Source organism: Charadrius vociferus, unplaced genomic scaffold, assembly GCF_000708025.1.
Source record: "Charadrius vociferus isolate BGI_N301 unplaced genomic scaffold, ASM70802v2 scaffold744, whole genome shotgun sequence".
Classification (NCBI taxonomy): domain Eukaryota; kingdom Metazoa; phylum Chordata; class Aves; order Charadriiformes; family Charadriidae; genus Charadrius; species Charadrius vociferus.
Window position 1 is genome coordinate 695,467 of NW_009648252.1, and position 25,422 is coordinate 720,888.

Consider the following 25,422-nt stretch of genomic DNA (forward strand, 5'->3'; position numbering starts at 1 on the left):
TACAAATACTTAATGGGAGGATGCCAGGGGGATGGGAGTAGTCTTTTTTCAGTGGCGCCCAGTGATAGGACGAGGGGTAATGGGCATAAACTTGAACATAGGAAGTTCCATCTTAACATGAGAAGGAACTTCTTTACTTTGAGGGTAGTGGAGCACTGGAACAGGCTGTCCAGAGAGGTGGGGGAGTCTCCCACTCTGGAGACATTCAAAACCCGCCTGGACGCTGTCGTGTGTAACGTGCTGTAGGTGACCCTGCTCTGGCAGGGGGGTTGGACTAGATGATCTCCAGAGGTCCCTTCCAACCCTAACCATTCTGTGATTCTGTGAAGTTGGAACAGAGGAAGTTCCGTTCCAACAGACAGAAAAACTTCTTTACAGTTGGGGTGACAGAGCAGTGGCACAGGCTGCCCGGGGAGGGGGTGGAGTCCCCTTCTCTGGAGGGTTTCAAGACCCGCCTGGATGCAGTCCTGAGGGATGTGATCTGGGCAGTCCTGCTTTAGCAGGGGAGTGGGGCTGGGTGAGCTCTAGAGGTGCCTTCCAGCTCTGAAAATTCTGTGATTCTGTGATTTTAGCTAACGAATACTGACATCTCGTGGCTGCATGAAATAGTGCACGGAGCTCTGGTCGTGCCAGCCTTTATATTTAGGAGTGTGTGTTGCAGTTTTAGCAAAAGCCAATGGCTGCGTTGCCCAGTGGATGTAAACGCAAACCTCGAGAATTTGCTGTTCTTGTGAAAAGCGTTAAAAGTAAAGGAAAAAAAAGTGTGTCTTATAGTTTTGCTGTTTCTTATGAAGATGTAATTATTATTCATGCTAGAGTTATTGCTTATTTTAAGACAGTCTTGGATCAATCACACTGATATAATTAAGGCTCCAAAGTTGCTGAGAGAGAAATAGAAATATGAATCCCATCCAATATTTTTCATTAGTATGAATTTCACTTACATAACAATGAAATCTTACCAACTGGCACTTTAGGGAAGGTTTTCTATCCAGCTTTTTTGTTTTCTTTAAAGACTTAACTGTATTTTTGTAGTCAAAATATGCAGGAAAAGATGAGTAGTCTTTCTTCAGTCCACCACGGAGGTGGTGGTTTCATGAGGACCGTCGCAAGCACAACTTTTCTGTCTTGTAGCTGTGCCCTGGTGCACATCCAGATGCCAAGTGACACAAGTGGAAGAGGCATTTGGTCACTTCAGTCCTTCTCCTTCCCCCAGGCTCACTCTCTTTCCCACTTGTTGGCTCAAGTCAATGCACCGGGAGTTGAGGTCAGGTTATGGGAAGCAGCACCGCAGCGTAGTAATGGCAACATAGCACATCGCAGTGTCAAACTTGTGGCTGGGGAAAGTGGTTTTATTGTAAACCAAAACTGATTTTGGTCATTTGCTTTCACACTCTCAGTCTCATGACCCACATGCTCAAATTCACGAGCACAGATGTGTTATCTGGGTCTTGCATGGTGGGGAGGTGAAGGATGGCAGCCAGCACATCCTCCTCATGTCTCTGGGCCTTCCTCTATTGGGGTGACCATGTCTGTGCTGCTTTTGGATGTGAGGTTTTGTACCTTCAGGTAGGTGGTAGTGATTTATTACTCTGTCTTGTCATGCCTCTGTGTGCGCCATCAGATTTTGCTTGCTATCCTTTGTCTCCCCACGTGGGTGTCCTGTGAGGAGGACGCAGATGTTCTCCTGGGTGGCTGATGATCTCTGTGCCCCCAGCACGTGCCACCCCAAGAGTCCTCCTTCCACCAGTTGTTCCTTCTGACACTTCCACACCCACATCCTGTCCATTCTCTGTTCCTGCCATGTTTCTCTTTTGAGTCCCTTCAGGGTTGTCTTTCTGGTCATAGTTCATTGTTATTCAGCTGTATCGGGACTTAGGCTCTCCGCGGGTAGTTGGTCGCTGCATGGAGCACGTGAACTTTGTGGGCTCACTTTGGCGTTGATTTGCCCACCGTGAGTGTTGTAGGAGGTGTGTCGTTGTGGAAGAGCGAAGCCTGGACGAAGTACAGTCAACGAAGAGTTACACTAGTGGTGTCAGTGGAGCCTGTGCCTTTTCAAAGGCGTAAGATAATTAGATTAATGTTTTACAGAAACAATTTTAACTTTATAATCCAATTCTTGTGATTGCATTAAGACAAAATCCCAGTCCTAACAAGGACATAATTCTGTTCAGTAAAAACTACACTTCAGGAGACAGTATTTCAAGTATGACTTTGGGTAGGGATTGCAAACAACAGAAGGTGATGGTGTTACCTGCAAAAGAGGTGTGAGTCCCGATTCCCCCGAAACGCAGAGACTATGTTTAGAAAGGAGACATTGCTTTATTCTGGCCAGGCTGCACGGCGGAATATTTCCACAAACCGTGCACACCTCATGCCGGTTTCCTTGTCAGAATTATACACAGAAGTTACAAGGTAGTACGCTCCCAGTTATAATGATTGGTTAGTAATTTACATATGCTTATAATATTTGTTGTGTCATTCTCCTTGGTCACTGCACCTGCACGAGAGAAGGGTCTTCACCTGGGCAAGGGTGTTCTTGGCCTATGGGCATGATTTTTAGCATTATAATGAAGGTAGTTCAGCTTAGGACACTCAGAATTTTCACTTTTCTGCCAAGTTGGGGAGGTCTTTCAAAACATGGTAGATTAGCAGCACCTTCAAGGTTCGTATGCTCGTCTGCTCCAGGATGTTTCACTTCAAAGAACGACAACAATACTTGCTTTCCTTGATTAAGTGTCCTTTCTCATATGACTCAAGGATGGAATCCTCGTTATCCATGAGAACGCCTCAAAGAGATCCTCCGTTAATTAGCTCAGCTACTTGTGAAGAAACATTCCCAAGGCCGACCATCTGGCCAAGCACATAACAAAATGGTTGTACGCAAGACCCTCTATCAGAAGTTCAGCTAATGCCAATAGTTAACTAACTTTAATGCTAACAACTTTAATGCTAACTACAAGACAGCAATGTGAGCACACATTTGATGTTAGCACTGTGAATTATGGGAGTAACGACACTGTGGAAAATAATAAACTGTGACAATAAAAAATGCCTTCCTCAGCTGCTGTTTTTAATTTGACTTAGCAGCAGAAATTACATTTAGTTCTGTTTAAGGTAATTTAGTCTCTGTACGCATTAAAAGGACATAATCCACATTGTATATGTGTCTTTTAACAGGAACCAGTGATCCATATGTCAAGTTCAAACTCGGAGGAAAAGAAGTATTTAGAAGTAAGACAATACACAAGAACCTCAATCCTGTGTGGGAGGAAAAAGCTTGCATTCTTATAGATAACCCAAGAGAACCGTTGTATGTAAAGGTGAGACACTGTCTTACTGTCGTCTGTCGAATTACAACAGAAAAGTTATTGAAATAATTTATATGTTGTAATTTTTGTATACTGAAAAATGTATTGAGCAGTAGTGCATTCCTTAAGACTATTTAGAGGTGAAAATCATTTAAATTACATCTGTATAATGATAATGTCAAAATTAAAAAAGGTGTAAATACAGGCGTTTTTTTTTATTCCAGGCCATAATTGTTTTATACTTCTTTAGTGTTATCTGAGAAGGACAGAGACAGAGGAAGTAAACTGTGTTTCATGATGATAGCATCCCTCTTCTTTATGGAAATATCGTTGCATAATTCTGATATGAAGCATAATCTATTCCATTAAAAGCAAATCTTTGCTGAAGTTAAGTTGAGACTTTATCAAGATGTGTGCCCAGTTTTGCTAGGTTTGGGGTTTTTTTTCTATTTGTGCTTGAACACAGAGGGTTTGCTTACATGCTTCAAAATGCTTTATGCTCTTTTTTTATTTACATTTTATCTCTGCTCAGCATGTCACAGGTGAGGATGATTTTGTGATAACAGAGGCATCGCTTACTCTGCAATAACATATAGCTTGAGTTTAAATCAAGGAGAGGCCAGTGATGCCTGGAGTAATTAGCAGCAGTGCCACTAGTATTTCTTAGCTGCCATATTGGAATGGAAACTAGAGAAGATGTGATTATTGTTTTATAGGCACCGAATGGAAATGTCCTTTTCTGGTCACAGTAGTTTATGGTGATCTACATCCAAAAGTGATCCTTAATTGTGTAAAACAGAGTAGATGAAATTAAGTTCTAAAAATGTTATTGGAAAAACTGTAGTCTTAGTGTTCTAATTAGAACATACATAGGTCAAAAATACTTTGAGAGAGATTGGAAAATTAAGTCTTACCTGAGTAATCCTTTTAATTGGTCTGAAATGATATAATGCTTCAGATCAGTATCAGTCTTAATCTCAAATACGTGACAAATTTTAACTGACGTATGAAACTGTATATTTTTTTTAGTAGATAAATGCCACTTAAACAGCCTTTGAGTATTGATCTGAACTATGTTTCATGTATTCTGCTCAGATAGAGTACATTGTTATTAGAAAAGTGTAGAGTTAATTATAATTCTCAGTTGGCATTTTCCTGCCCTTATGAAGCTTAGTGACTCATAAAGAATGAACGCGCGCCCAGCACTGTGAAAGAGGGAAACAGGTTCAAAGAAGGACACTTACAACATAGCTACCGGTTTTGATTCATTCGTGCCAAATGCCAACCCTGCCGTAGGGTCACCAGGGAATACCTGTGTGTGTTCTTATTTGTTTGTTCTTTTTTTTTCTAGGCAGAGTGTGTGAAGTGGTATAAGGTCTATCCATGTTTGTACTCTGAACACACTGTGTGAAATATTTTGGTTTTTATAGCTTGTCCAGATAGTCTAGAACATGATTAAGTTATACTAAGTCTGCTGAAAATACTTATTTGACTTTTTCGTCCTGGTAATTTGCAGGGGGAGAAAACAATTCTGTTTTGCAACATGAACTGAGTTTTCACTGTGTTTTCTTTCCCCATTAGAATGAATGTTAGGCAGAGAAAATATGAGGGTACCCACTCAGGTAGATCAACGCATACGAGAGACTTGTGGTCAAATACTGCACTCAACCCCGTGAGTCCTGCAGCAGTGCTGTCCCCACTGGGCTGTGGGATTTCTGTTACTGCTGTCTTCACCCCATCCATATTTAGGTGTTTGTGGAAGATGAGTAGCTTTGACTGCCTCCTGGAAAAGGGTTTCTGTAATACAACAGCTGAAGTATTTTTATCAAAATCGAAGACCTTGAACCTAGGCTTGTCACATCTAAGTTAAACGTTCTCATTATTGGCTGTGCACAAGCCTCACTCTTAGTTAGAGTTGAAGTTCTGGTCCTCAGAAATTCTTATAACTATATTTGCTAAGAGCATTTAACTTACCTAGAAAATTTTATTTTGGTGATCAACATTTTCCCATTTTTTGACTTTTGTAATGTTGTGTCACAACTTTTCCTTGTTGCCATCCATCTTTTTCATTTATTTCTCTCTGAAGACCATCCCCAGTTTATTTGTTTTTCTTCCTTCTGATTTGGGAAGGCATAATCCATCTCAAATCATTGATACCATTCCACATACTGGCCACAGATTCCTGCCTGGATGTCAGTTAATTTGTCCATATGCTTTTTCTTGTAGGTAGCAAGTTAGCAGGCAGGCTCCTCATGTTGCAGTAATAAATGTCACTGTTTCCTTACACATACCCATTAAGTTTTCATCTTAGATGATTGTAATATTTCTAAACCCTAGACACTTATACAGCCTTCAAAACCTACAATTTTATCATTTCTAACGCTGATGCGTGTGCTGTAATGACCCGCTTTTCACAATCATATCCTGCGCTTCTGCCTGTGCTTCGCAAAATTGTCAAGGATGTCAATTAATATATAGCAAACCAATGATTCTCCTTAACTTTGGTTACTCCTTTGGTCTTCCTTCTTTTAGTGCCTCTGTTCATAAAAATGTTGCTTTTGTTTTTATAAAATTGATGGTATTCACGTATGAGGTCTCATGGTAGTATACCCCTGTGCCTGTACACGATGCATTCCGACTTTTATGTTAAGTGGTTTCAAACATGTTTTGGGGCCAGAAGGCTGCAGGTTACTTTCCCATACTCCTGGTTTGACATGTGAGAAACATGTGGCTTAACTCTGGGAAAGGAGTTTCTAGAACCATTCATAAAGCAAGAAAATGTTAAAAAAAAAAAAAATATTTCCAAGAGTGAAAAATGCATGTATCTCCTGTGCATCTTAGGTCTTTGACTATGACTTTGGACTTCAAGATGACTTTATTGGTTCAGCATTTTTGGATCTCACTTCATTGGAATTAAACAGGTATGGCACAAAGAAGCCTACGGAGTAGTTCTTTATGGTGGTCTGCTAATAGCGTGTTTGTGGAATTGCAAATAGAATATTATGCTGGAAAATAGTGATATAAACCTACACTACATAAAACTAGCCGAGGAGAAACACTTATTTTTAGGGAATTACTGAATATGAATGTTAATAATACATTAACATCGTGCACAACATTTTTTATGATGTCTATGGAGAGGTTAGTTTCATAACCACTTTAATCTTGTTTTTATATTATATTCATTCACAGCATTACCACATACTGTTTAACTTTTTTTTTTCTGTTTTTTAATCCATTAATGTTACAGTTCAGATTTGATTACTTCAGTATGTACAAGTACTTAACATGGAGTACCAGTATTTAGCATTTATTTATGAGTACTTAAAAGTAGGAATAGGGCAAATTTGTGGCACCATTTTCAAGCAGTTTCATGTAAATGCAGGCACCTGTAATTCTCACGATTGAGAAATTTCGTTATCTGAGAGCATAAATGCATGTATTTTTTGTCTCCTAGGCATACACACATTACCTTGAGTCTGAAGGATCCTCATTACCCTGACCATGATCTGGGAAGTATATTTTTAACAGTTCTGTTGGCTCCTAGAGAAGAACAGCGAGAAGTGGTAATTGTAAATGTTTTAATATGTGTCATCACTCGTGCGATTGTTCTGTGGTTAGATGACTTAAAGCACAAGAGTAAACCACATATTCTAAGATTAATTTGATTTTTCCAGTTCTTAAAATAACGCTGGACAGCGTTTCTGGTACAGCACAGCATACTTCATCTGAAATGGATCCTCCCTGAGGTAGTACGGAGGGATCCAGATGGAGTATAAATGTTAGTCAGTTACAGATAAAGTCAGTTGCAGGTGAATGGTGCTGATTAATATGGAAAAATAGCAATAAACTACTGGCGAAGAATTTTGGACCTAGTGCTGCCATGCCTAGATAAGAACATTTGAATCGTATTCCACACTGAAAATAAAGAAATGTGAACAACGGTAGTATTTCTGCTTTCTGGCATCTAGTGCCAAAGTATTATTTGATGTTTTTCAATTTCATGACCAGATTTCAATCACAAAATTGTGTGGTTTTCTAGGTTTACTTTAATTCCTTCATCAATCTTATTTTGGTGAGCTGCGTAGTTGTAACTGAAAATAGTTCCCAGTTTTATCGATCCTGATATTTGTGACAAAGTCTGTCTCTAGTTTGGGTGTGTTTTGTGAGCTTTTTGTCAGTTGACTTTGGACTTGAGCAGTAGTACTACACATATGGCAGAAATAAGAGAGACGGTGTCTTGCTCAGAGGTTGTAGACTAATGTGGATTTCTTTGGCTTCAGGGAGGCCAGGAAAAAAGTATTAATTTGATGAAGTTTTCCATGGATATGGCCAACTATATGGTTTTTGTAAGAGCATTATGTGTGTCTGTATGCTGCAGTGTGACCCATCATCCTGTTGGATACCTGAGGAATATTGGCGGATGGTAGTACTGTTCTTTTTCCACTTTTCTGCTAGCTGTTATTAAATAGCCTAATAAGTCAGTTATTGGAACTAGGTGCTTGGTATTTGGTATGACAGAGATGTAGAGTTTGGAAAATAGGTTCCTCATCTCTTAATTTTCTTTGTAATGTTCTGTTAGAACTTAACAAAAATAATGGAAAATGTTAGTAATGTGCAGGAAGTTTATTTAAACAGGCTATTTTCTTTTCTTTTAGCAATAAGTTTGTCCAGACAACTCAGTATATCATCTTGCAAAGGGTTTATCACTTACATTGAGAAACATATTTCATTATGGGGCTTTGTGGGGTTTTTTTGGTTTGTATTTGGGTAAGACCAGCATTGCTGAGTCAGCTGGTAATAGCCCTGTTTTTCCAAGCGGCTTTGGCATGATCCTGCCATAATCCTCGATCACGTAGCACAGAAATACTGTACTGTTACATGGGAACCCATTATGCGGACAGCGCGTTCGTTTCCTTTCTTCGTTGTACAGACAGGATAGCTCCTGTGCCCCTCAGCGTTATCAGCTGTGATACAGAGAGCGCTCAAGAAAATCGCAGGTGGGAAGGGAAATTTAGACACTCCAGTGCAACGTGTCTTTCATACGGGTCTTTACTCGGTGAATTAGCAACTGAACGTAACGAGCAGTGGGAGCGCTGTAGACTTGCTGAGTAGCAACTTTTTTCCAGTGCAACTGGCCGGCTGTGATAGGAGGAAGAACTGGGTTTGTGCCATAATGCATTTCATTATTAGCTTTCTGTTGAGTAAGCTAATCCTCTTAGTTTAGCTCAAAGGAGCAGTTTTTCTTCCCATTCAAACTGTTATACGGGAATTCATTCTGAAAGTGTCCAAGATTGAGATTAAGATTCTGAAGCTTTGTATTTGTTATGAGAAACTGAAAAAGGTTCTCACAAAGTTGCAGTAAAATCAGAGAATTCGGGTCACGATGCAGGAAAAATGACCTACAAAATTAATATTGAATCGGTGTATGTGAATGTGTTATGGGTTTAATAATTGAAGGCACAATTATCTTTTATTCAGTTACCACATGTAATTATTTATTTATTTATCAGATTTCATTTACTCTCTAAGGAGTAGATATATTACAAAATGTATCGCTCCAGTTAATCTGTCATCCGTGGTTATTTTTAAAAGGTCTTGTAATAATGAGGATAATTTTTATTGAATTTAATATGGTTGAGATCAATAAACTTTTACATATTACATTAGGGTATCAAAGCTAATTCTTGTCCACTCTGGAAATGTGCACCACATAAAGTAGCAATTAAAGCAACTCCTACATTCCCAATCTGTGTAACACACTGTTGGAATGATTATTGTTTTCCTTCTCCTTGGGTATCTCTATGTAGGTAATAATTCAAACAGTATAGTTGAAATATTTAGATAAAAACCTGTGAGCACTTTTAAATATGCCTTGATGACTGCTGCACAGAAGATGTAGAAACACTGTCTCCTGACATCACATGCAATTTTTTCCTATTGCAAGTTTTCTTAAATCCTGGTGGTTTGATATCCCTCTACGACCTACATTTCAAAAATGTATTTTCTTCTGAATAAGTTTTAATGCGTTCAGATGATAACTCTAAATTGCTTGCACATGTTGTCACGTGTAAATGGTGTAAAATAGTTAAATCATCAAGCTGAAGAACCCAGAAATTAACTTTATTAATTAAATTCACGTACTTTAATTCCATATATTTAAAATGAGAGTGTTTATTAGGACCATTGGGGAAATAAAAAAATGAGTAGCTTCAGTGTAGGAGGTGTTAGCTTCCCCGCGTGGCTGCAGAAGCAGCATCGTGCCAGATCCCATGTTTTGGGCATCTCCATCGTCATCATCCAAACCCAGCCTCACTGAAGGAGACGTGCTGGTTGTGGAGCGTCGTTCGGTGGATCTTTGATGCACATCAGACTTTCCAAGTCAGGTTTCGCCGCCTGAACTGAGCGATGGGGCCTGTTTTGGAGGTTGTGAATTGATGTGGAGATAAAGGGAAAGTCATTTTGGCAACACATTCGTGTAGGTAGAGGTCAGGTCTGGTAGCACAGCGTTTTGGTGGCATACCGAAATAACGGAGCTGTTTATTGCAGGAAGGTGCAGTCTGTCATGCTGCATGAGAAATATTGACACACCTATGTCAGGGGATAAGGTTGAAGTTTGAAGTTAAATGGTACAAAATCAGCGGCCTTATTGCCACCTGTCTGAGAGAGGTATTATTACAAATGGTTTAAAAAAACAAGAAATCAGTCTGAGAAGGTTCTTTTTTTTGGGTGGAACTCTCTTTTGTGCAAGATGAGAGAGAGATTTGGTACACGGGAGCATCCTCTTCCTTACCTTTCTGAAAGAAATTCTGCTGAAATGCAGATTATCCATGTGCTGACCGATGAGATGTTCTTTAGAATTTATAGCTGGAAGATCCCATTTCCTAAGATCAAAACAGATTGCATCTTTGGGTTCAGATATCAATTAAGAATATTAACATGTGCATTTGTCTGTGTAACTGTATGTAAAATTATATTACAGACTAGGAGAGGGGAGTGTTTATCTTGGAGTCCTGGTGGATTGTGAAAACCGTGGTTAAGTAGTTTACAATTTGTGTTTTTCCAGTAGAAGAATATTGGACGTGACTTCAATTAAAGGAGATTCGGTATACTGGTTTCATAAATAAGAACACGCTATTAGATTCATGTAGTAGGTTTTACTGGAGGAAAATGCAGAAGTAGCCTGCAGTTATCATTGAATATTAATGTAAGAGTGTGGGCAGGTAAACAAATAAAGATTTTTAGCAAATCTTGTCTGTAAGTATCTTTGCCTTTTGTGATCTAGTGCTTGTTCTAAAGCCACAAAAATGTGAACTTTTAAAGTAATAATCTTGTAATATCACATTCAAACTAGGTACATGAGTAGAAGTCCTATTCTTTTAAGTTTTGACAAATGAGGGCAATCTGATTTGTTCTAATTTTTGAAGAATCATAAATTGTTAATCAAAATTGATGAATGAATTATTCTTATATAGCTGTAAAAATAAGAATGTCTTTAGCATTCGTGAAAAGTGTAATCCATTTCCAGCCTAACACAATTAAGTTGCAGTAGCACTAGTTCCAATAATTCATTGGCATTTGCGCTGTGCTGTTAACAATACTTGTCCTTTACATTAATGCGTCTTTTTTAATTATTTTGCTTTGAGATGACAGATAGCTTAGATAACTAGTGCAAACTAAGACAATGTGAAATAAATATGGGAAAAGTATGTGTATATAAAAACGTTAAAACCTGTGAGCTCTGAAAAAAAAAACAAAACATTTTAACTCTTCTTTTAAAAAATAATGCTTATGGTGTACATTCTGTATTTTTCATTAATTTCTCCCTTTGATGGATGCTTTAAAAGGAGTCAGAAATACCAATGACTTGATTTTTTTTCTTAGACCTGCTGCAGTGATGCTTGTTATGCTTCTTTAACTCAGACGGCATCCCATCCGTATTTCCCTTTGTGTTCGCGTCGCGCTGTGCATGTCCGTGTCCGTTCGCAGCTGCATGCCTGCCGGTCAGAAACGTGTTCGTGCTGTCTGCGGACGCTGTGTTTGCTGATGCTGTAGCCGTCGGTGCCGCGGTGCATGTGCGTTTCCCTGGCGCTCCCCACTCAGATTTCGTCACGGGAGGACTTGGCAGAGCGGCTGCGAGTTCGGCGGAGCTGCACCTCTCCCGTCTCGGCTCTGCAACAGTTCTTTCCAACCTCGGTCTTGCAGGCAACGTTACGCTACTGGTAATTAGGAAGTTGGTGGCTTGATGACAACTGTTGCCTTGCGGCCAGTGGAGATTGGGGACTACTGTTCCACCACTGCCAACGGGCTGAGCAGCATAGAAAACGGGAAAAAAGGAAACATGAGTGCTACTTGGATGTTGTTGTTTAATGAGAATAAAAATTCATGGCATTGTTTTTTCCTTAAATAATTTATCCCAAGTGATGCTTAATACTTCTTTTGCTTCATATGAAAATATTAACAACATTAACACGCTGTCAATTTGCTTGCCATCTTAAATCTTATAATGTGATATTATTTTATTTTCAATTTGCCAGAAGGATAGTAACAACTGAGGAAAAAAAAATACTTCCATGGCTCAGGCCATGGAATGTTTTCAGATGAAACATTTCCATGTAGATCACCCATCATAATCCGCCCTATGCTATATATTTGTTTTATTGGTTTCCAGGGATGGTTATGGTGGCTTCAGCTTGTCCTGCTACAGCTGGTGGTGATGCTGACGCACTCAACAAGTACGGTCACACGTTTCTGTAGCTGCTACTCAAAGTGAACTCCCCGGAGTTGAAATAACATTTGACCAATAGTAAATTCAGCTGCCGGGACAAATCCTCCTCCTTGCTGGCAGCCTGGTCCCAAGCCCGGTGGAGCCGAGTTTCTTGTAGCCGTGTAGGGTTGGGCAAGGAGGAGGACGGGGGGAGCTGTGGTGTGTAGCAGGAACCCGGAGGTCTTCTCCAGGGACTGCTGCAGCCCTCAAGCTGCTTAATTCTTATGTGTCTCCCCTATAAAAACGAGCTAAATGGCTTTCTCCAGCTTTATAAAATATTTAGTGTCTATGTATATTTTCCAAAGCCACAGTGCCACAGTTATCATTAACTTATGGCAGAGGCTTTGGGCTTTAACCGTCCATAGCAACTTACAAATTTTCCTCGGCAGCTAGTTGTTTTTCTTCTGCCCAAAACCTGTGTCTATTTGAAAAGTTCCTGGATATTTCAAAAATATAAACGCCACATATTTGCTCCCATTTTCATTTTTTTCCCACGTAATACTTTTATTTATTAGCAAGGAAAATGTTTGCATTTCAAAATTTATTTCCATTATCTGAAAAAGAAGGCGGTTTTGCAATAGTTCATTAAAAAAAAGGGTTTCTTATGACATACAGTTTCAATATAAATTAATGGCCTTTGATTTATTCTTGCAAAGTGTCAACACCAGCCTGCCAGATGTTACTAAATTGTAGGAATTGATTTCTCTGTGTTTCCACACACCTGCTTTAAGCAACAGTTGTGTTCACAGATAAATTGTCCACATCCGTCTTGACCAGTGTGTCTCTATTATTAAATGATTAAGAATGTGTGTCTGCGGACGCTTTGCCTCCCGGCAGGTCAGAGCATTGTCTCTAGCAGTGCCAAGGCTTTACAGTGTATTTAGGTAATGGGATAGGGCTACTAGGTTTTGGGGGGTTTTTAGGAGCCAAGGTATGAATATTATTCTATCCCTTGTGCGCAATCGTCAAACAAAAGAGCTATTTTTCCTGCTGTGAAACTAATTAGCAGTGGTAACCTTAAAGCACCTGTAACAGATATATGTTGTCCAAGGAGCCTTATGCAGGATTTCTCTTAGGTGGCTACAGCTGTGAGCCAAACAGCAATGTTCCAAAAAATTGGAGCACATTAATATTAAAAAAACTATCATTCAAGTATCAGTCAAAATTGGAAGTCACTATCAGTAATGGCACATTAATTTTTTTTTCATTTGCGTATCTAATTAATTCTTTCTTTTTATTTATTTATTTATTCATTCACTCATTCATGTGATGCATTGTCGCTGGAAATGAGATGTTCATACCACCCAGAAAAGTATGGCTGGGCGTGAACAGTGCTGCTAGTTGTCTGGATTTATTTCAGTCTTGTGTAGTTGTCGCTGGAGTGTTCGTGTCGCTGCTTCAGTTGTAGTGGTGGTTAAATGTGGATTGTCCCGCTGGAGTCAGCTGGCCTCTCTTTCTGTATTGCAGAGAAAAGGTAATTAAAATGCTCTATTTTATTTTCAGACAATGCTAATGAGGAAGAGTTGGAAAAGATCAAGTAAGGTAACTTTTAGCATGTGGTCTTCTGGCTTTTTTTTTTTTTTTTTTTCATGACCAGAACTATGATTAATTTTAATGCCTTCTTGCTGACTTAATTTTCATATGAAATATATAGAAGCTTGGGAATTTCTCCAAAATGGCTGGGGTTACTGCAGCAGGTACATAAAGAAACTCTGCTTTGGGCATTTAATTAACCAAACATGCCATTTAGGACCGGAAACTTGTGGCACAGGATTTATTCTACTTCAAATTGTGTTTTAATGATGTTGTTTTGTGTTTCATCAAATCAAAATCATGAAACTGTTGAGCTTTTGATGTAATCATTAAACCTCTCAACTTTGTTATAGCATTATAGCCTATCTTGAAGTCACTTAGTAACTCCATGAAAGTGGCAAACATTTCCTGATTCTTCTTCTAAAACCTTTAATTTCTCATGTATAAACAATTCCCTTTAAGTTTACTTGTTAGCAAGGAGATTATACCAAAGGGTAACTTTCATTTCCTATTACTTGCTACTCTGATGGCTAGAGTTTTTGTGTGTGGAAGTTTGCACAGTGATGCTTCTCAAAAAGAAATGTCCCGGATTGCTGGAGGTGCACGGATGGCAATGGCAGCCCGGCTTTCCGTGAGCAGAGCGCGTAAGGAATCATTCTTAGTCTCCGCTTGATCCAGCTCTTCGGGTGCCTCTTCAGGCAAATTCAGTATCTGGCTTTGCTCCTCTTAGGAGAGGTGCGCATGATAAAAAGGAGCAGTGTATGTTCTTTTCCACTAGGGAAGGACTGGACTTTCACTGTAGTGGAATAAAATTCATCTTTATCTTTCTCCTTACGTATCTGCAAAAAGATAAAGAAAATGGTATAGTTTCTCAGCAGTTTTATGACAGCAGTTTTATGACCACTCTTAGCTAGTGCTGCCATACTGCTTTTGATTTTTAAGCCTTCTTATTATCTACATAATTAAAAATGGCATTTAAATTTCCCAAAGTCCTGAGCTGATTTGGTAGATCTCGGGGGTTTTTTGAGGTACTATCATGTGAAGGTATTAAAATGAGAAAAAGGACATAGCTGCATGAGGTGATTTCACTTATTTTGTAACATGATTTACTTTTCTAGCATATTGACGCACAAATTTAAATAGAAGTTTAATAATAAACAGTGTTGTATATAGGTGGCTTTTTTAACCTTTGAAAAAAAAAAAAGAGCAGGGTTCCTAATTTTGGGGATTTGCATGGGGTTTTCACACCGTTTACTGCTGTGATACAGGACAGTACCCAATCTCTGTTGCCTTTTTGAAATCTGTGAAGCAAAGGTACTTGGTGAAGTGATGAGGTGTAGTGTTTTGATTCTCCTATGGTTCGTCTAACTTTTCCTGAAATTTCTAACCTGCTCAGACTTGTGAAGAGTTAATGAAGAGCTGTGAGGATGGTGAAGGACGCAGCTGGTTTGCATAATGCAAGTGATGCCTTAGCTCCTGGTGTGCTGAGTGTGTTGGATGACAGTTTGTAAAACTAGTTTATTAAGAACTTTCCCATACTTCAAATTTCAAATGGACACAACCGTGAGCTTTGATGAATCCGGAATGAATGGAACAACATGATAGCTGGGAATTCTTCAGGGCTGTTCAAGTGAATTATTTATCCATATTCTCCATTGTTACATTCATTTGATAACATTTCAGTAGTTGCCGTTTTTGCAAGGGGGCACATCAAAAGATTTGGCAAATAGTGAGCATATGAATTTAAATACTGCGTTTTTCTACATTCATCTCAGCTGAAGTAATAATTTTACCTAGAGATGTAGTGCACGTACAACATCTTACATGCACTGGTGTGTGTGTGATTTATATACAGAAGTACCTCAGTTAAACCACAGGAGCTCATTTGCATTGTGAGGCTGTTCCAGAGTTCCAAATCTTTGGTCTGCTGTCAGGAAAACAATTTTTAAAATTGTTTATTTACAAAGAATTCCTTCAAAATAGATGCTGTTTTCTGGGGTGCAGGATGATACGTATTAAATAAGACATCATTTGCAGATTGTAAAAAATGACTGGAAATAAGAGCATAATGCTGTTAGGTAATAGAGAAAGTGCTCTAATTGAGATCCTTCTTCTTCACAAAGTTTTTGTGTTACCCTCCAGAGAGCTCAGAAAAAAACAGAATATTAAAATTTTTAAGAGTTATCATGATAACATTTCTTAAACCTACTTTTTTAGCTCTCTAGAGCTAAAAGAGTCTTTAAAATGGCACTTGTAGTAAAGGAATTTGATTTTACAGGGTAAGACAGTATATTTTACTTTGTAAAATTTACGTACTTGAAGTCAGCCTCTTCCGTAACACATGTAGCTTGACGTAAGATACAGCTGTGCAGACCACTATGGCATTGCTTGTCTCCATGAGGTGCGCTGGGTGCACGTAGTTCCGTGGGCATGTGTGGTAGCTGCGAAAAGAGTGGAAACTCATCTTCTCCATTACGGTGTTACGGCATTCATGTGCTTGCAAACAATTACATTGGCCAAATGCTGAGCCTCTACTTCAAATACTTCTCCCCCCAAGCATCCTGAAGATGAAGTTAAAGTCTTGTGAAAAACCTAGATCAACGCAGGTCTGCGTTTTATCTATTTAGTGTGTAAACCAGTGTTTTCGAACACCCCGGTGTTGCCAACATTTGTTAGTGGCATTGCAAAAATACACCACCACTTTTGATTTTAGTGTTAGGTTTTTTCCTTCTGTTACTGTTGGGTTTTTTGGCTTTGGGTTTTTTTTGGAGGTTTTGTTTGTTTGTTTGTTTTCTTTTGTTTTCTTTTGGTTTTTGTTTTTTTTCCCCCTTGTGTTTGCTTTATTCCAGACATAACCTTGATCAAAATTCACGGAACTGAGATCCCTGCCTGCGCTGCCTAGGGTCAGAGGGAATACTCATCTGTCACTGAGTCTAGGAGAAATGGAATTCAAACAATTATTAAGTCAGAGCGCATATACATTCTGTGAAAAGTCAAACTTCCTGTCTTCAGCGAAAGGAGACTCCCAGTGGGCTATTTAAAAAAAAGCTAAGTTCTTTATTTTAAAAAGAAAAAAAAAAAGTTCTGCTGGGAAGTTACAATTTGCAGTTTGGAATTGATTGTTTTGTTTCACCCACCAGAAGCTTGATGTGGCATTAAAGCAAAGCATTGGCCTGTGATTACGGCATCACAGGTGGGCTGTTCCTGCTTGGTCTAGGAGAGGAAGCAGCTCCATTTCTGCCACTACGTCTGTACTAAGATTCATCACACCGCAGGTAGAGGTGGAAGTGGAGTATTGACCGTTTCATGCACTTTTTTTGTGACCCATGTGTTTGCTCGATAACCTCGGCGTGCCCGAGCCTCAGTTCCTGTGCGTTGGATTTCGCTTTGTTGGATATTCCATGGGTTAGCAGACAACTGCTACAGCAACAAGACAGTGCTGGGTAGGATATGAATAATCAGTCATTCATTTAAACCAAATACAGGACTTTTCAGCTTTGTTTTTCTTTTCAAAAAGCTGTTGGAAAAAAATTGACCTGTGAAAACGGCTTTTCTCTCTGTGTGTGGCTCTGACCTGTTCTGCTTCTGCGGTTCTCCACGTTCCACCACGGTTTTCCCTTAGGGCAGATTTTCCTTTTGACATTAACTCCTCTGCCGAAGGTAGAGGCATTCCAGATATCTCTCCTCCCTGGGCCCGGTGGAAACAGAATTCCTGCTCCTCTCTTGCTTTCTTGACTGTCTGGACACCAGATTTCCTTTGGTAAAACAGTTGTTTATGGACAGGGTATAAAAGGAGCACGGAAAAGCCCCAGCTTGCAAGACAGGTAATTGATTGCTAATAGTCAACACCGCTCCTGACAGTGAGATGAACAGTGCTAATTGCTGAAGTGATTTCCATTCCAGAATCCGTGAGGTGCAAGCTATCCCTGTGATGACAAATAAAGCGTTGTGATTTCCAGCACCGGCCAGCAAGACGAATTGGGACGAGTTGTTTTCTCCAGTTCCGACTTCTTATTTACTCATTCTCCATAGCACAGAGGCTTAATGAATAGCTGAGGAAAGGGTCTGGGAAAGGAGCCCATTAAAATGTTGGCAGGTTAAAACTGAGCTAGAAACACACATATTGCTCTCTCTCTCCTTGTCATTTTTGTATTGTTCAGTGCAGTTCTGTCAAAAATAATAGTAAAAAAGCTTAACATTTTCTTAACAATTATTAAGCCTAAAGCTTGTGACAGAGGCGAGAAGAGACTGTTTAAATGCACTATTTTTTCTCATGCAAAAAGTGGTGTTCTCTTTAATGAAGTACTTCCTCCTCATTCTTCTCTTAGCTTCTAATGATGAAATTTCATTACTTTTGCCATGCCTTTACTACCAGAATTTTAAAAGGATAAAATCTTACTTCTTCTAGCACTTTCTAATGTGAAGTGCTTTAAAATCAAAAGCAGAAATACTAAACTTGGGGTCAATGAAACTGTAATTACAATTCAGCACTGATTTATATGTATAAGTAACACATATATAGACATATGTATATTCCAGCCAAAATCAAAACTCTCCCTTGATTATAGCTGGAAATGGGAAAGGTGAAGACCCTGCATGCTTCTTTTATATACATAAAAAAATGTGCTTTTGGTGCAAGAAGTCAGGTATTTTATGGTCGTTGCTTCCCTGTAGTAAGGGTTGTCTTTGCAGATGGTCCCTGAGGAGTTAATGATAGTTTTAGATAAACACAGCTTGCGTTTTGCAGAGTTGTCAAGTAATTCTACCTGCATTTGACAATTAGTTGTTTGCTTTAACGTAAGCAGAAGCCTTTCTTTGGATGCTCAAAGAGCATTTCATTTTATTTAGAGCAGGCAGGCTTTTCTGTGAAGAATCTGAAGATACCAGTAACTATTATATGAAAAACCACCTCTTGCCTGTGTCGCTGTGCAATCTGCCGTGTGGTTACGGGAGGTGAATTCAGGAAAGGGTAAGGGATGGTGGATTCCACGTGCTGTTTGCTCACTGTGCTGAGTGGGAGAGGTGGACTTAAAAAAAATAAGAGAGAAGGAACTTGGGAGGATAACAGAAATGTCTCTGGAAGACGAAGCCAATGGCATGGCGGGTCTTGTTGGCTGGACAGGCCAGACCCCACTTCCCAGGATTTCAGGTGTCCGGGATATTTAAAAATCTACCTGTGTGCAGGGTAGGTGCAAAAAAGACAGAAAACAGGAATAACAGCCTGAAAAGTTGTCTTCCTACCCTAAAGTGGGAACAATGACAGCTAAACTGTGTTTGACAGGTGTTTGTTTAATCTGTCCTTTAAAATCCACAGTGATGGATATCCCACGGCCTCCCGAGAGAGTCGGTTCCGGTGCTCAACTGTCATTTCCATTAAAGGCTGTTTTTTTCCCTAGTGTCTAACAGTATCTCCCATGGTGCAAATTAAGCTCATCTCTTCCCACAACACAGATGGATATGTTTTGTCACAGTGATTCCGGCACAATTTATATACACATTTTAGAGTGAGCCTGAAAAAAAAAAGGTCCTTTGAAATATATATTTGTGTGTATATCTACTTAATTCAGAGGAAGGTTTCGGGGTGCTCAAATATTAATGATTAGGAGTGTGTAAGAGGAAATAAAACAGTGGTGTTCGGAATGAAGTTTCACTGTGAGCACAAACTAGGTCAGAATGAGTAGTGAGGAGATGGGAGAAACTAACAAGTGTGTGGTGGGTTATACAATCGTAGAATGGTTTGGGTTGGAAGGGACCTTAAAGACCCTCCAGTTCCACCCCCTGCCCTGGGCAGGGCCACCTCCCACCAGCCCGGGTTGCTCTGAGCCCCGTCCAACCTGGTTGACCCCAGCCAGTACAAAGCCTTGATGTCCTGCGAGCACTGATCAGCAAGAGCCAGACCGTTCCTGTGTTACCAGCGCTGGCGTAGCCACTGATGCAAAGCACGGCGCTGGACGGGCTGCTGCGAGGAAAGGGACCTCCGTCCCAGCCAGACCCAGTGCAAGGTCAGATGAAGCTGTGTGGTCAGACTGGTTTGGTAACACCATTGCTGGCTGTCCGCTCCCTGATAGTGGAAATCATGGGGGAAGCCTCTTTGTAAGGGCTGCACTACTTCATGTCTCCCCACTTCTACTGTAACATAGAGGGACTTGGCACAATGTGGATTTACTGGCCATTCCCAGAGAAAAGAAATGTGACAGATAAATATTTTGCTTTCATCTGAGAACCTTCCTTGTGTTTGTACTCCACAAAGTACACCATCTAAGATGAGAGCACCACGGTCTGGTACCTTCTGGTGGCTTTTATAGGGCATGTAATGTGTGCTACACAAGTAAGAAAAATATCCATTTTTGCTCAATAATTGAGAGGAAGGTGTAGCACCTGGGTCTTCTTTTTTTAAGCTTTCAGGATGGAAGACATTTGGAAAAGAATGTTGTTTTTTTCATCTGTCAACATATTGTCTCTTTCTGCTTATTTTACAAGACAGGAGTATGGGAGTGACCAAACTCTGTCTCGGTGTTAATTCAGGTCTTCCAAACAGAAGATGAGAAGGTGATGGTATAATTTTAACTCATTGGCAACAGTTGTCCCTCCAGGTTGTGAACTTGGGTGGGAACCCTGGTATCTCCTGTGCTCACTAGGCAGCATACTGATGAGATGGCGGTCCTATAGATACTCATTGGGAGGATAGGTAACCAAAAGCCGTAATACTGGCTGACATGGTTGTTTATATTCCTTGGGTTTATTCGAAGTTCTGATTAAATTGCCATGTTGTCACATAGAGGTTTGATTTTCCCTGAACAGCATTTCCTGATGGTAAGTTGTTTATCCTGAAAATGTTCCATTGGCTCAGCTAGAGAGTGAGTGAGGTGCTATCACATATAAATAGTTTATTGCAACAAATCCTACACTCATGGAGATCTAATTAATATACTCACTGCCTCCATTCACAGTTTGTGTAAAGAAGAAATAAGATTAGCTCATGTTTTCCTGTGTAACTCTAAGTATTTAAGCAAAAACATTAGGAAGAAGTTTTTCCCTGTGAGGGTGGTGAGGCACTGGAACAGGTTGCCCAGAGAGGTTGTTGAGGGCCCATCCCTGGAGGTGTTCAAGGCCAGGCTGGAGGTGGCCTTGGGCAACCTGGGCTGGTGGGAGGTGTCCCTGCCCATGGCAGGGGGTTTGGAACTCGATGATCTTCAGGGTCCCTTCCAACCTAAACCACTCTATGGTTCTGTGATTCTGTGTATTTTGATAAAGACAGTACCTTTTATCCAAAGCATACTGAGAGAGAGGTCTGTCAGAAATGTTGTCCGTTTCACTGAAAATTGTTTTATCTGAATAAGGGTCTACTCTGCCCTTTTCACCTCTGGGAGAATTGCCATTAAATTGAGTTCAAATATGCTTAAACCTGCTACATTAATGGCACATTAAGAAAACAGCAGAAAAACCTTTTGAGTGCTTTAATTTAAGGATAAACAGAGGAAAAAGTGGTTTGACATCTTTAGCCAAACATAGTTGGCAAAAATAATTACCTGCTGTGCCCTATCTAGTCACAGTATTCCAGCAAAATATGCAGGAAGACATGTTGCCTTCTCTTCTCTTATACCTTTTCTTCTGTTTCGTATTATCAATGACAAGTTTAGAGCTGGAAATACTAGAATGCACTAAATGTAATCATACTTAATTTATACTATTAATATGTGATGAGCAGTTTCGGTGCAACATTGATCAATTGGAACCACAGGTCCCATTCTTCCCAGAAATTAAGATTAATTAGTCTGGGTTACAACAGGTTTCGTATAAACTAAGAGTAAAAATGCGTTATCATCCCAAAGTCATAACTGAGAAGCTACTTCTGAATAATTGCAATGGGTGATAAAACAGCGTGTTTACTGTCTAAAGCAAGTGAATTAAAATGATTTTTAATTTGCATTTGGTGGATAACTATTTTTGCTTTAATTCAGCTTAAGAAATTTTTGCATATACTTTTAAAAACACAATTTAAGAACCTTTTAAACAAAAATGAATTGCAAATTGTAAGGCTTTTAGTCACTAACTGCTGACTTTTTTAATTTATTTTACTTATTTGGCACAAGCCGAAATGCCAAAACCTGTGCCCTTATTAACTGATTTTTTTATGCCCAACCCAAAATATTTAGTTTATCTGACTCCTGATTTGCGTTTTCCTACTATCAAAAGCCTTCTGAAGCATTTTTTGCTGTTTTAAAATTGAAACAAATGCTTTTCCACTGGAATGAGATTCCTCAAGTACAGAATAAAATTGTAAATAGCAAATCATGGTCTAAGGATTGATAAGACAAGCAGGAGCATACGGTTGTATGATATTTCTTAATTGAAGGAATTTGCAATCTTTCAACCAGGATCTTTCAAGCAAAACTCTGTGGAATTTCAGAATAGAAGATATAATTATTTGGTTTGGGTTTTTAAGAAGGATCTTTCACGACTGAGAAAATACTTGCTTTTGTAAGCCATGAGGTTGTACATGTCAGTTTATCAGCTGTAAATAGTGCTTGATGGAAAGCTACTAAATAATGGAAAAGAAGTAAAAGACGTCGGAATAGATACACCTGTCTGTTAGACATCTGGTTATAAAAATTATGCAAATATTTGGTGAGGCTTATATTTGCATTAGCTGTATGTGAGTGATAACAGCTGATACAGTTAACAATCAAAAAAAGAGAGTAGCATTTCAGTGTGGGGTTTTCTGGGTTCATGCCCACAATTCTGAAAGCAGAGGAATTTTCCATCAGGTCTCGGTGGCTGCTGTGTGTCCACTCAGTGGACACTCGGTGTGTCACATTCAGGTCAGTGCTGGGACCACGGACACACTGCTCATCCTGGGCAATGACAGCGTCGTCAGGAGACCCCTTGACTTTCATGCACTGCAACCACAGTTTCCAAGAGGGGTTGCTGGGAGGAAGATGAGGGTGAAGGTTAGGATGGTGCTGACACAGCCTCTCTGACAACTCCTGCTGGCACGCTGTTGTCTAGCATAAATATTTCCACCCTTTTCCAGAAAATTCAAGTCATAGTCACTGCTTCAGAGAGTCCCAGCCTTCATCATGTTGCACCTGAGCCGGCTCCAGAACGTGCACTTAAGTAGAATGCACAATTGTTGTATTTTGCAAGCCACAAAAATGTGTGAAATGCTGCAAAAGTACCAGTTCTTATTACAAATATTGTAGTGTCATCAAAAGGTCGCTACTGCAGTGACAGTGCGGAGTTGTTAGAGCAAACATGGCAGTCGTATTGAAAACACACAGGGTGAAGGGCTGTGTAAAGTTCTCAACTACAGAAATTTAGCTTTACCTAGAACTAAAATATCCTAAAATGTAAAATATAGTTGATAATAAGGTAAGGTAACTGTTCTTTCATTTTGCAGTAATTACCAGTAGTAGTCCATTTGTAAAACCTGCTTAGTCACAACAAGCAAACGTTAGAAAGGATTCATCATGATCCCATTGAAGGTGGTTTTGTAACTCAGCGTCTACATGTTGATGGCTTCTGCAAGGTGTTACACTTTGTGTGGTTTCTAATAGGGGAAAAGCATTGTAAATGCGTATGACAGTCCCTTGTATAACCCTTTTTGTGTATGACTGTTTCTTGATTTTTCCTTCATAGAATCACAGAATGGTTTGGGTGGGAAGGGACCTTGAAGACCATCTCATTCCACCCCCTGCCCTGGGCAGGGACACCTCCCCCCAGCCCAGGTTGCTCCAAGCCCCGTCCAACCTGGCCTTGGACACCTCCAGGGATGGGGCAGCCACAGCTTCTCGGGGCAACCTGCCCCAGGGGCTCACCACCCTCACAGCAAAGAATTTCTTCCTAATACCTCATCTAAATCTCCCCTCTTCCAGTGTAAAACCAAACTCCCTCATCCCATGGCTCCCTTCCATGACCCAGAGTCCCCCCCCAGCTCTCCTGGAGCCCCTTTAGGCACTGGAAGGGGCTCTGAGGTCTCCCCTTTTTGGCCTTCTCTTCTCCAGGCTGAACCCCCCCAACTCTCCCAGCCTGTCCTCCCAGCAGAGGGGCTCCAGCCCTCCCAGCATCTCCGGGGCCTCCTCTGGCCCCGCTCCAACAGCTCCGTGTCCTTCTGCTGGTGGGACCCCCCGAGCTGGAGGCAGCACTGAGGGGGGTCTCCCCAGAGCAGAGCGCAGCAGAGGGGCACAGTCCCCCCTCGCCCTGCTGGCCATGTGCTGGGGATGCAGCCCGGGGTGCCGGGGGCTCGCTGGGCTGCCAGCGCACGTTGCCGGCTCTTGTTGAGCTTCTCATGTGGGCAAGGTATGTAGAAGTAGCAGCTCCATCTATTGAAATTCTCAATCTTTATTTTAAATCTTTTACCCAAGCCATGCAAGCATCCTAGAAATCTGGGGAGAAGAATTCTGTTTACTTGAGTTTGCAGCAACTGTGTGCAATGCTGTCTTTGGTTCATTCTGCTGTATTTGTCCATTTGCGCTCTGTTCAGCAGTGAAGAAAAGTATCATTCTTTCATTACTTTCTTGACTGGTATTTTATCTAAAGCTTCCAAACCAAAATAGTTCTTTGGGTAGAGATGCCTTTGCAGGACACATGGCTGCATTATTTATTTACTTTTTGAAACTTAAAAAAACCCCCAACAAACCAACTTTGTGCTAGTCACACTGTTCTGCTTCTGTCTATTGTTGAATTATTCTTGAACAGTAGATTTTGTGTTCAAGGATGCAGGGAAGGAGGAGTGTGTCTCAGCAGTGTGTGTAATGAGGAGATTTAGTAAAAGCAGAGTCTGTTCGCATGGGCTCAAGCGCATGCGAGTGAAAGAGGTGGTGCTTTGCAGGGCGTGAGGACTGATCAATGAGAAGGTGAGGTCAGGTTGGGAAAGGACAGATCCTGCTCGTTATGGGCTAGAGTTTCAAAGGTCACATAGATACCCAAAAATAAATACTTAGGGGACTTTCAAAAGTATTTACAAAGGCTTCTCTTCTTTTGAAGAAAGTAACAATAAAGTTGCGACAATTAATACGCTCATCAAGAACATGGTCTTGATGATCCTGGCAACAGCACCCAGATCCTGGCTAAGCCTCGTTGGTTTGCCACCCCATAACATTAACGAGTAGTATGTGACCGTATACAGAATATTACGCCATGCTGTAAGACCATCTTTCAGCTCTGCCGTTGTATTTGGCTAACTGCACTAACTCTGTCTAACAGAGGGTACGGTTCTGTTCCTGTGTCAGAAGAGTTTCTGCTGTTGTCATCCCTCGCCCTTCCACTACCCCATGTTTAGACAGAATAGATGGGACACAAATAAAGTCTAATTTTGCCCCCTCTCTCCTTTCTCCTCCCCCCTCTCCCCTTTCCCCTTTCCCTTTTACCCTTAACCATTTACCCTTTTCCTCTTTTCTCTTTTCTCTTTTTTTTTCTTTCTTTTTTTCCTTTCTTTCTTTTTTTCCTTTTGTTTTTGGTTTACAACATGGCAGGTGAGTCACCATGCCTGCTTATAAATGCACAAGAATATGAATAATAATCCCATGTTAATGACAGTTGTGCCCTGAGATCTTGACCTTGCATCTTTCCAAATTGTGTCATTATACAGACAGCGTGGCCTGTTTCAGATGGAATATTACAAAATATTCCTGTTCCCAGAGAAATTATAAGCTGTGCAGTTTCTTCGTGGTTTTTTTTTTTTTCTGTTTGTGGCACAAGAGTGAAGCCAGTATACAAAATGCATTACCTGCTTTCTGAAGGAAATAAGTTATATAAGAATTAGTCTTGAGAAATATTCTAGCAGAAACTTGAAAGATCTGTGCTCATTTC

The 25,422-nt window shown here is 40.3% G+C and overlaps 1 protein-coding gene across 1 annotated transcript in view; it reads left to right on the top strand.

The window, feature by feature from the left end:
* The window catches only part of MCTP1 (multiple C2 domains, transmembrane 1), a 177,353-nt gene that overhangs the window by 16,260 nt on the left and 135,671 nt on the right, over nt 1-25,422 (top strand). The window contains exons 2-4 of the mRNA XM_009884339.1: nt 3,181-3,323; nt 6,153-6,232; nt 6,769-6,877. Coding sequence (XP_009882641.1) covers nt 3,181-3,323; nt 6,153-6,232; nt 6,769-6,877 — 332 coding nt within the window. The remainder of the gene's footprint in view (nt 1-3,180; nt 3,324-6,152; nt 6,233-6,768; nt 6,878-25,422) is intronic.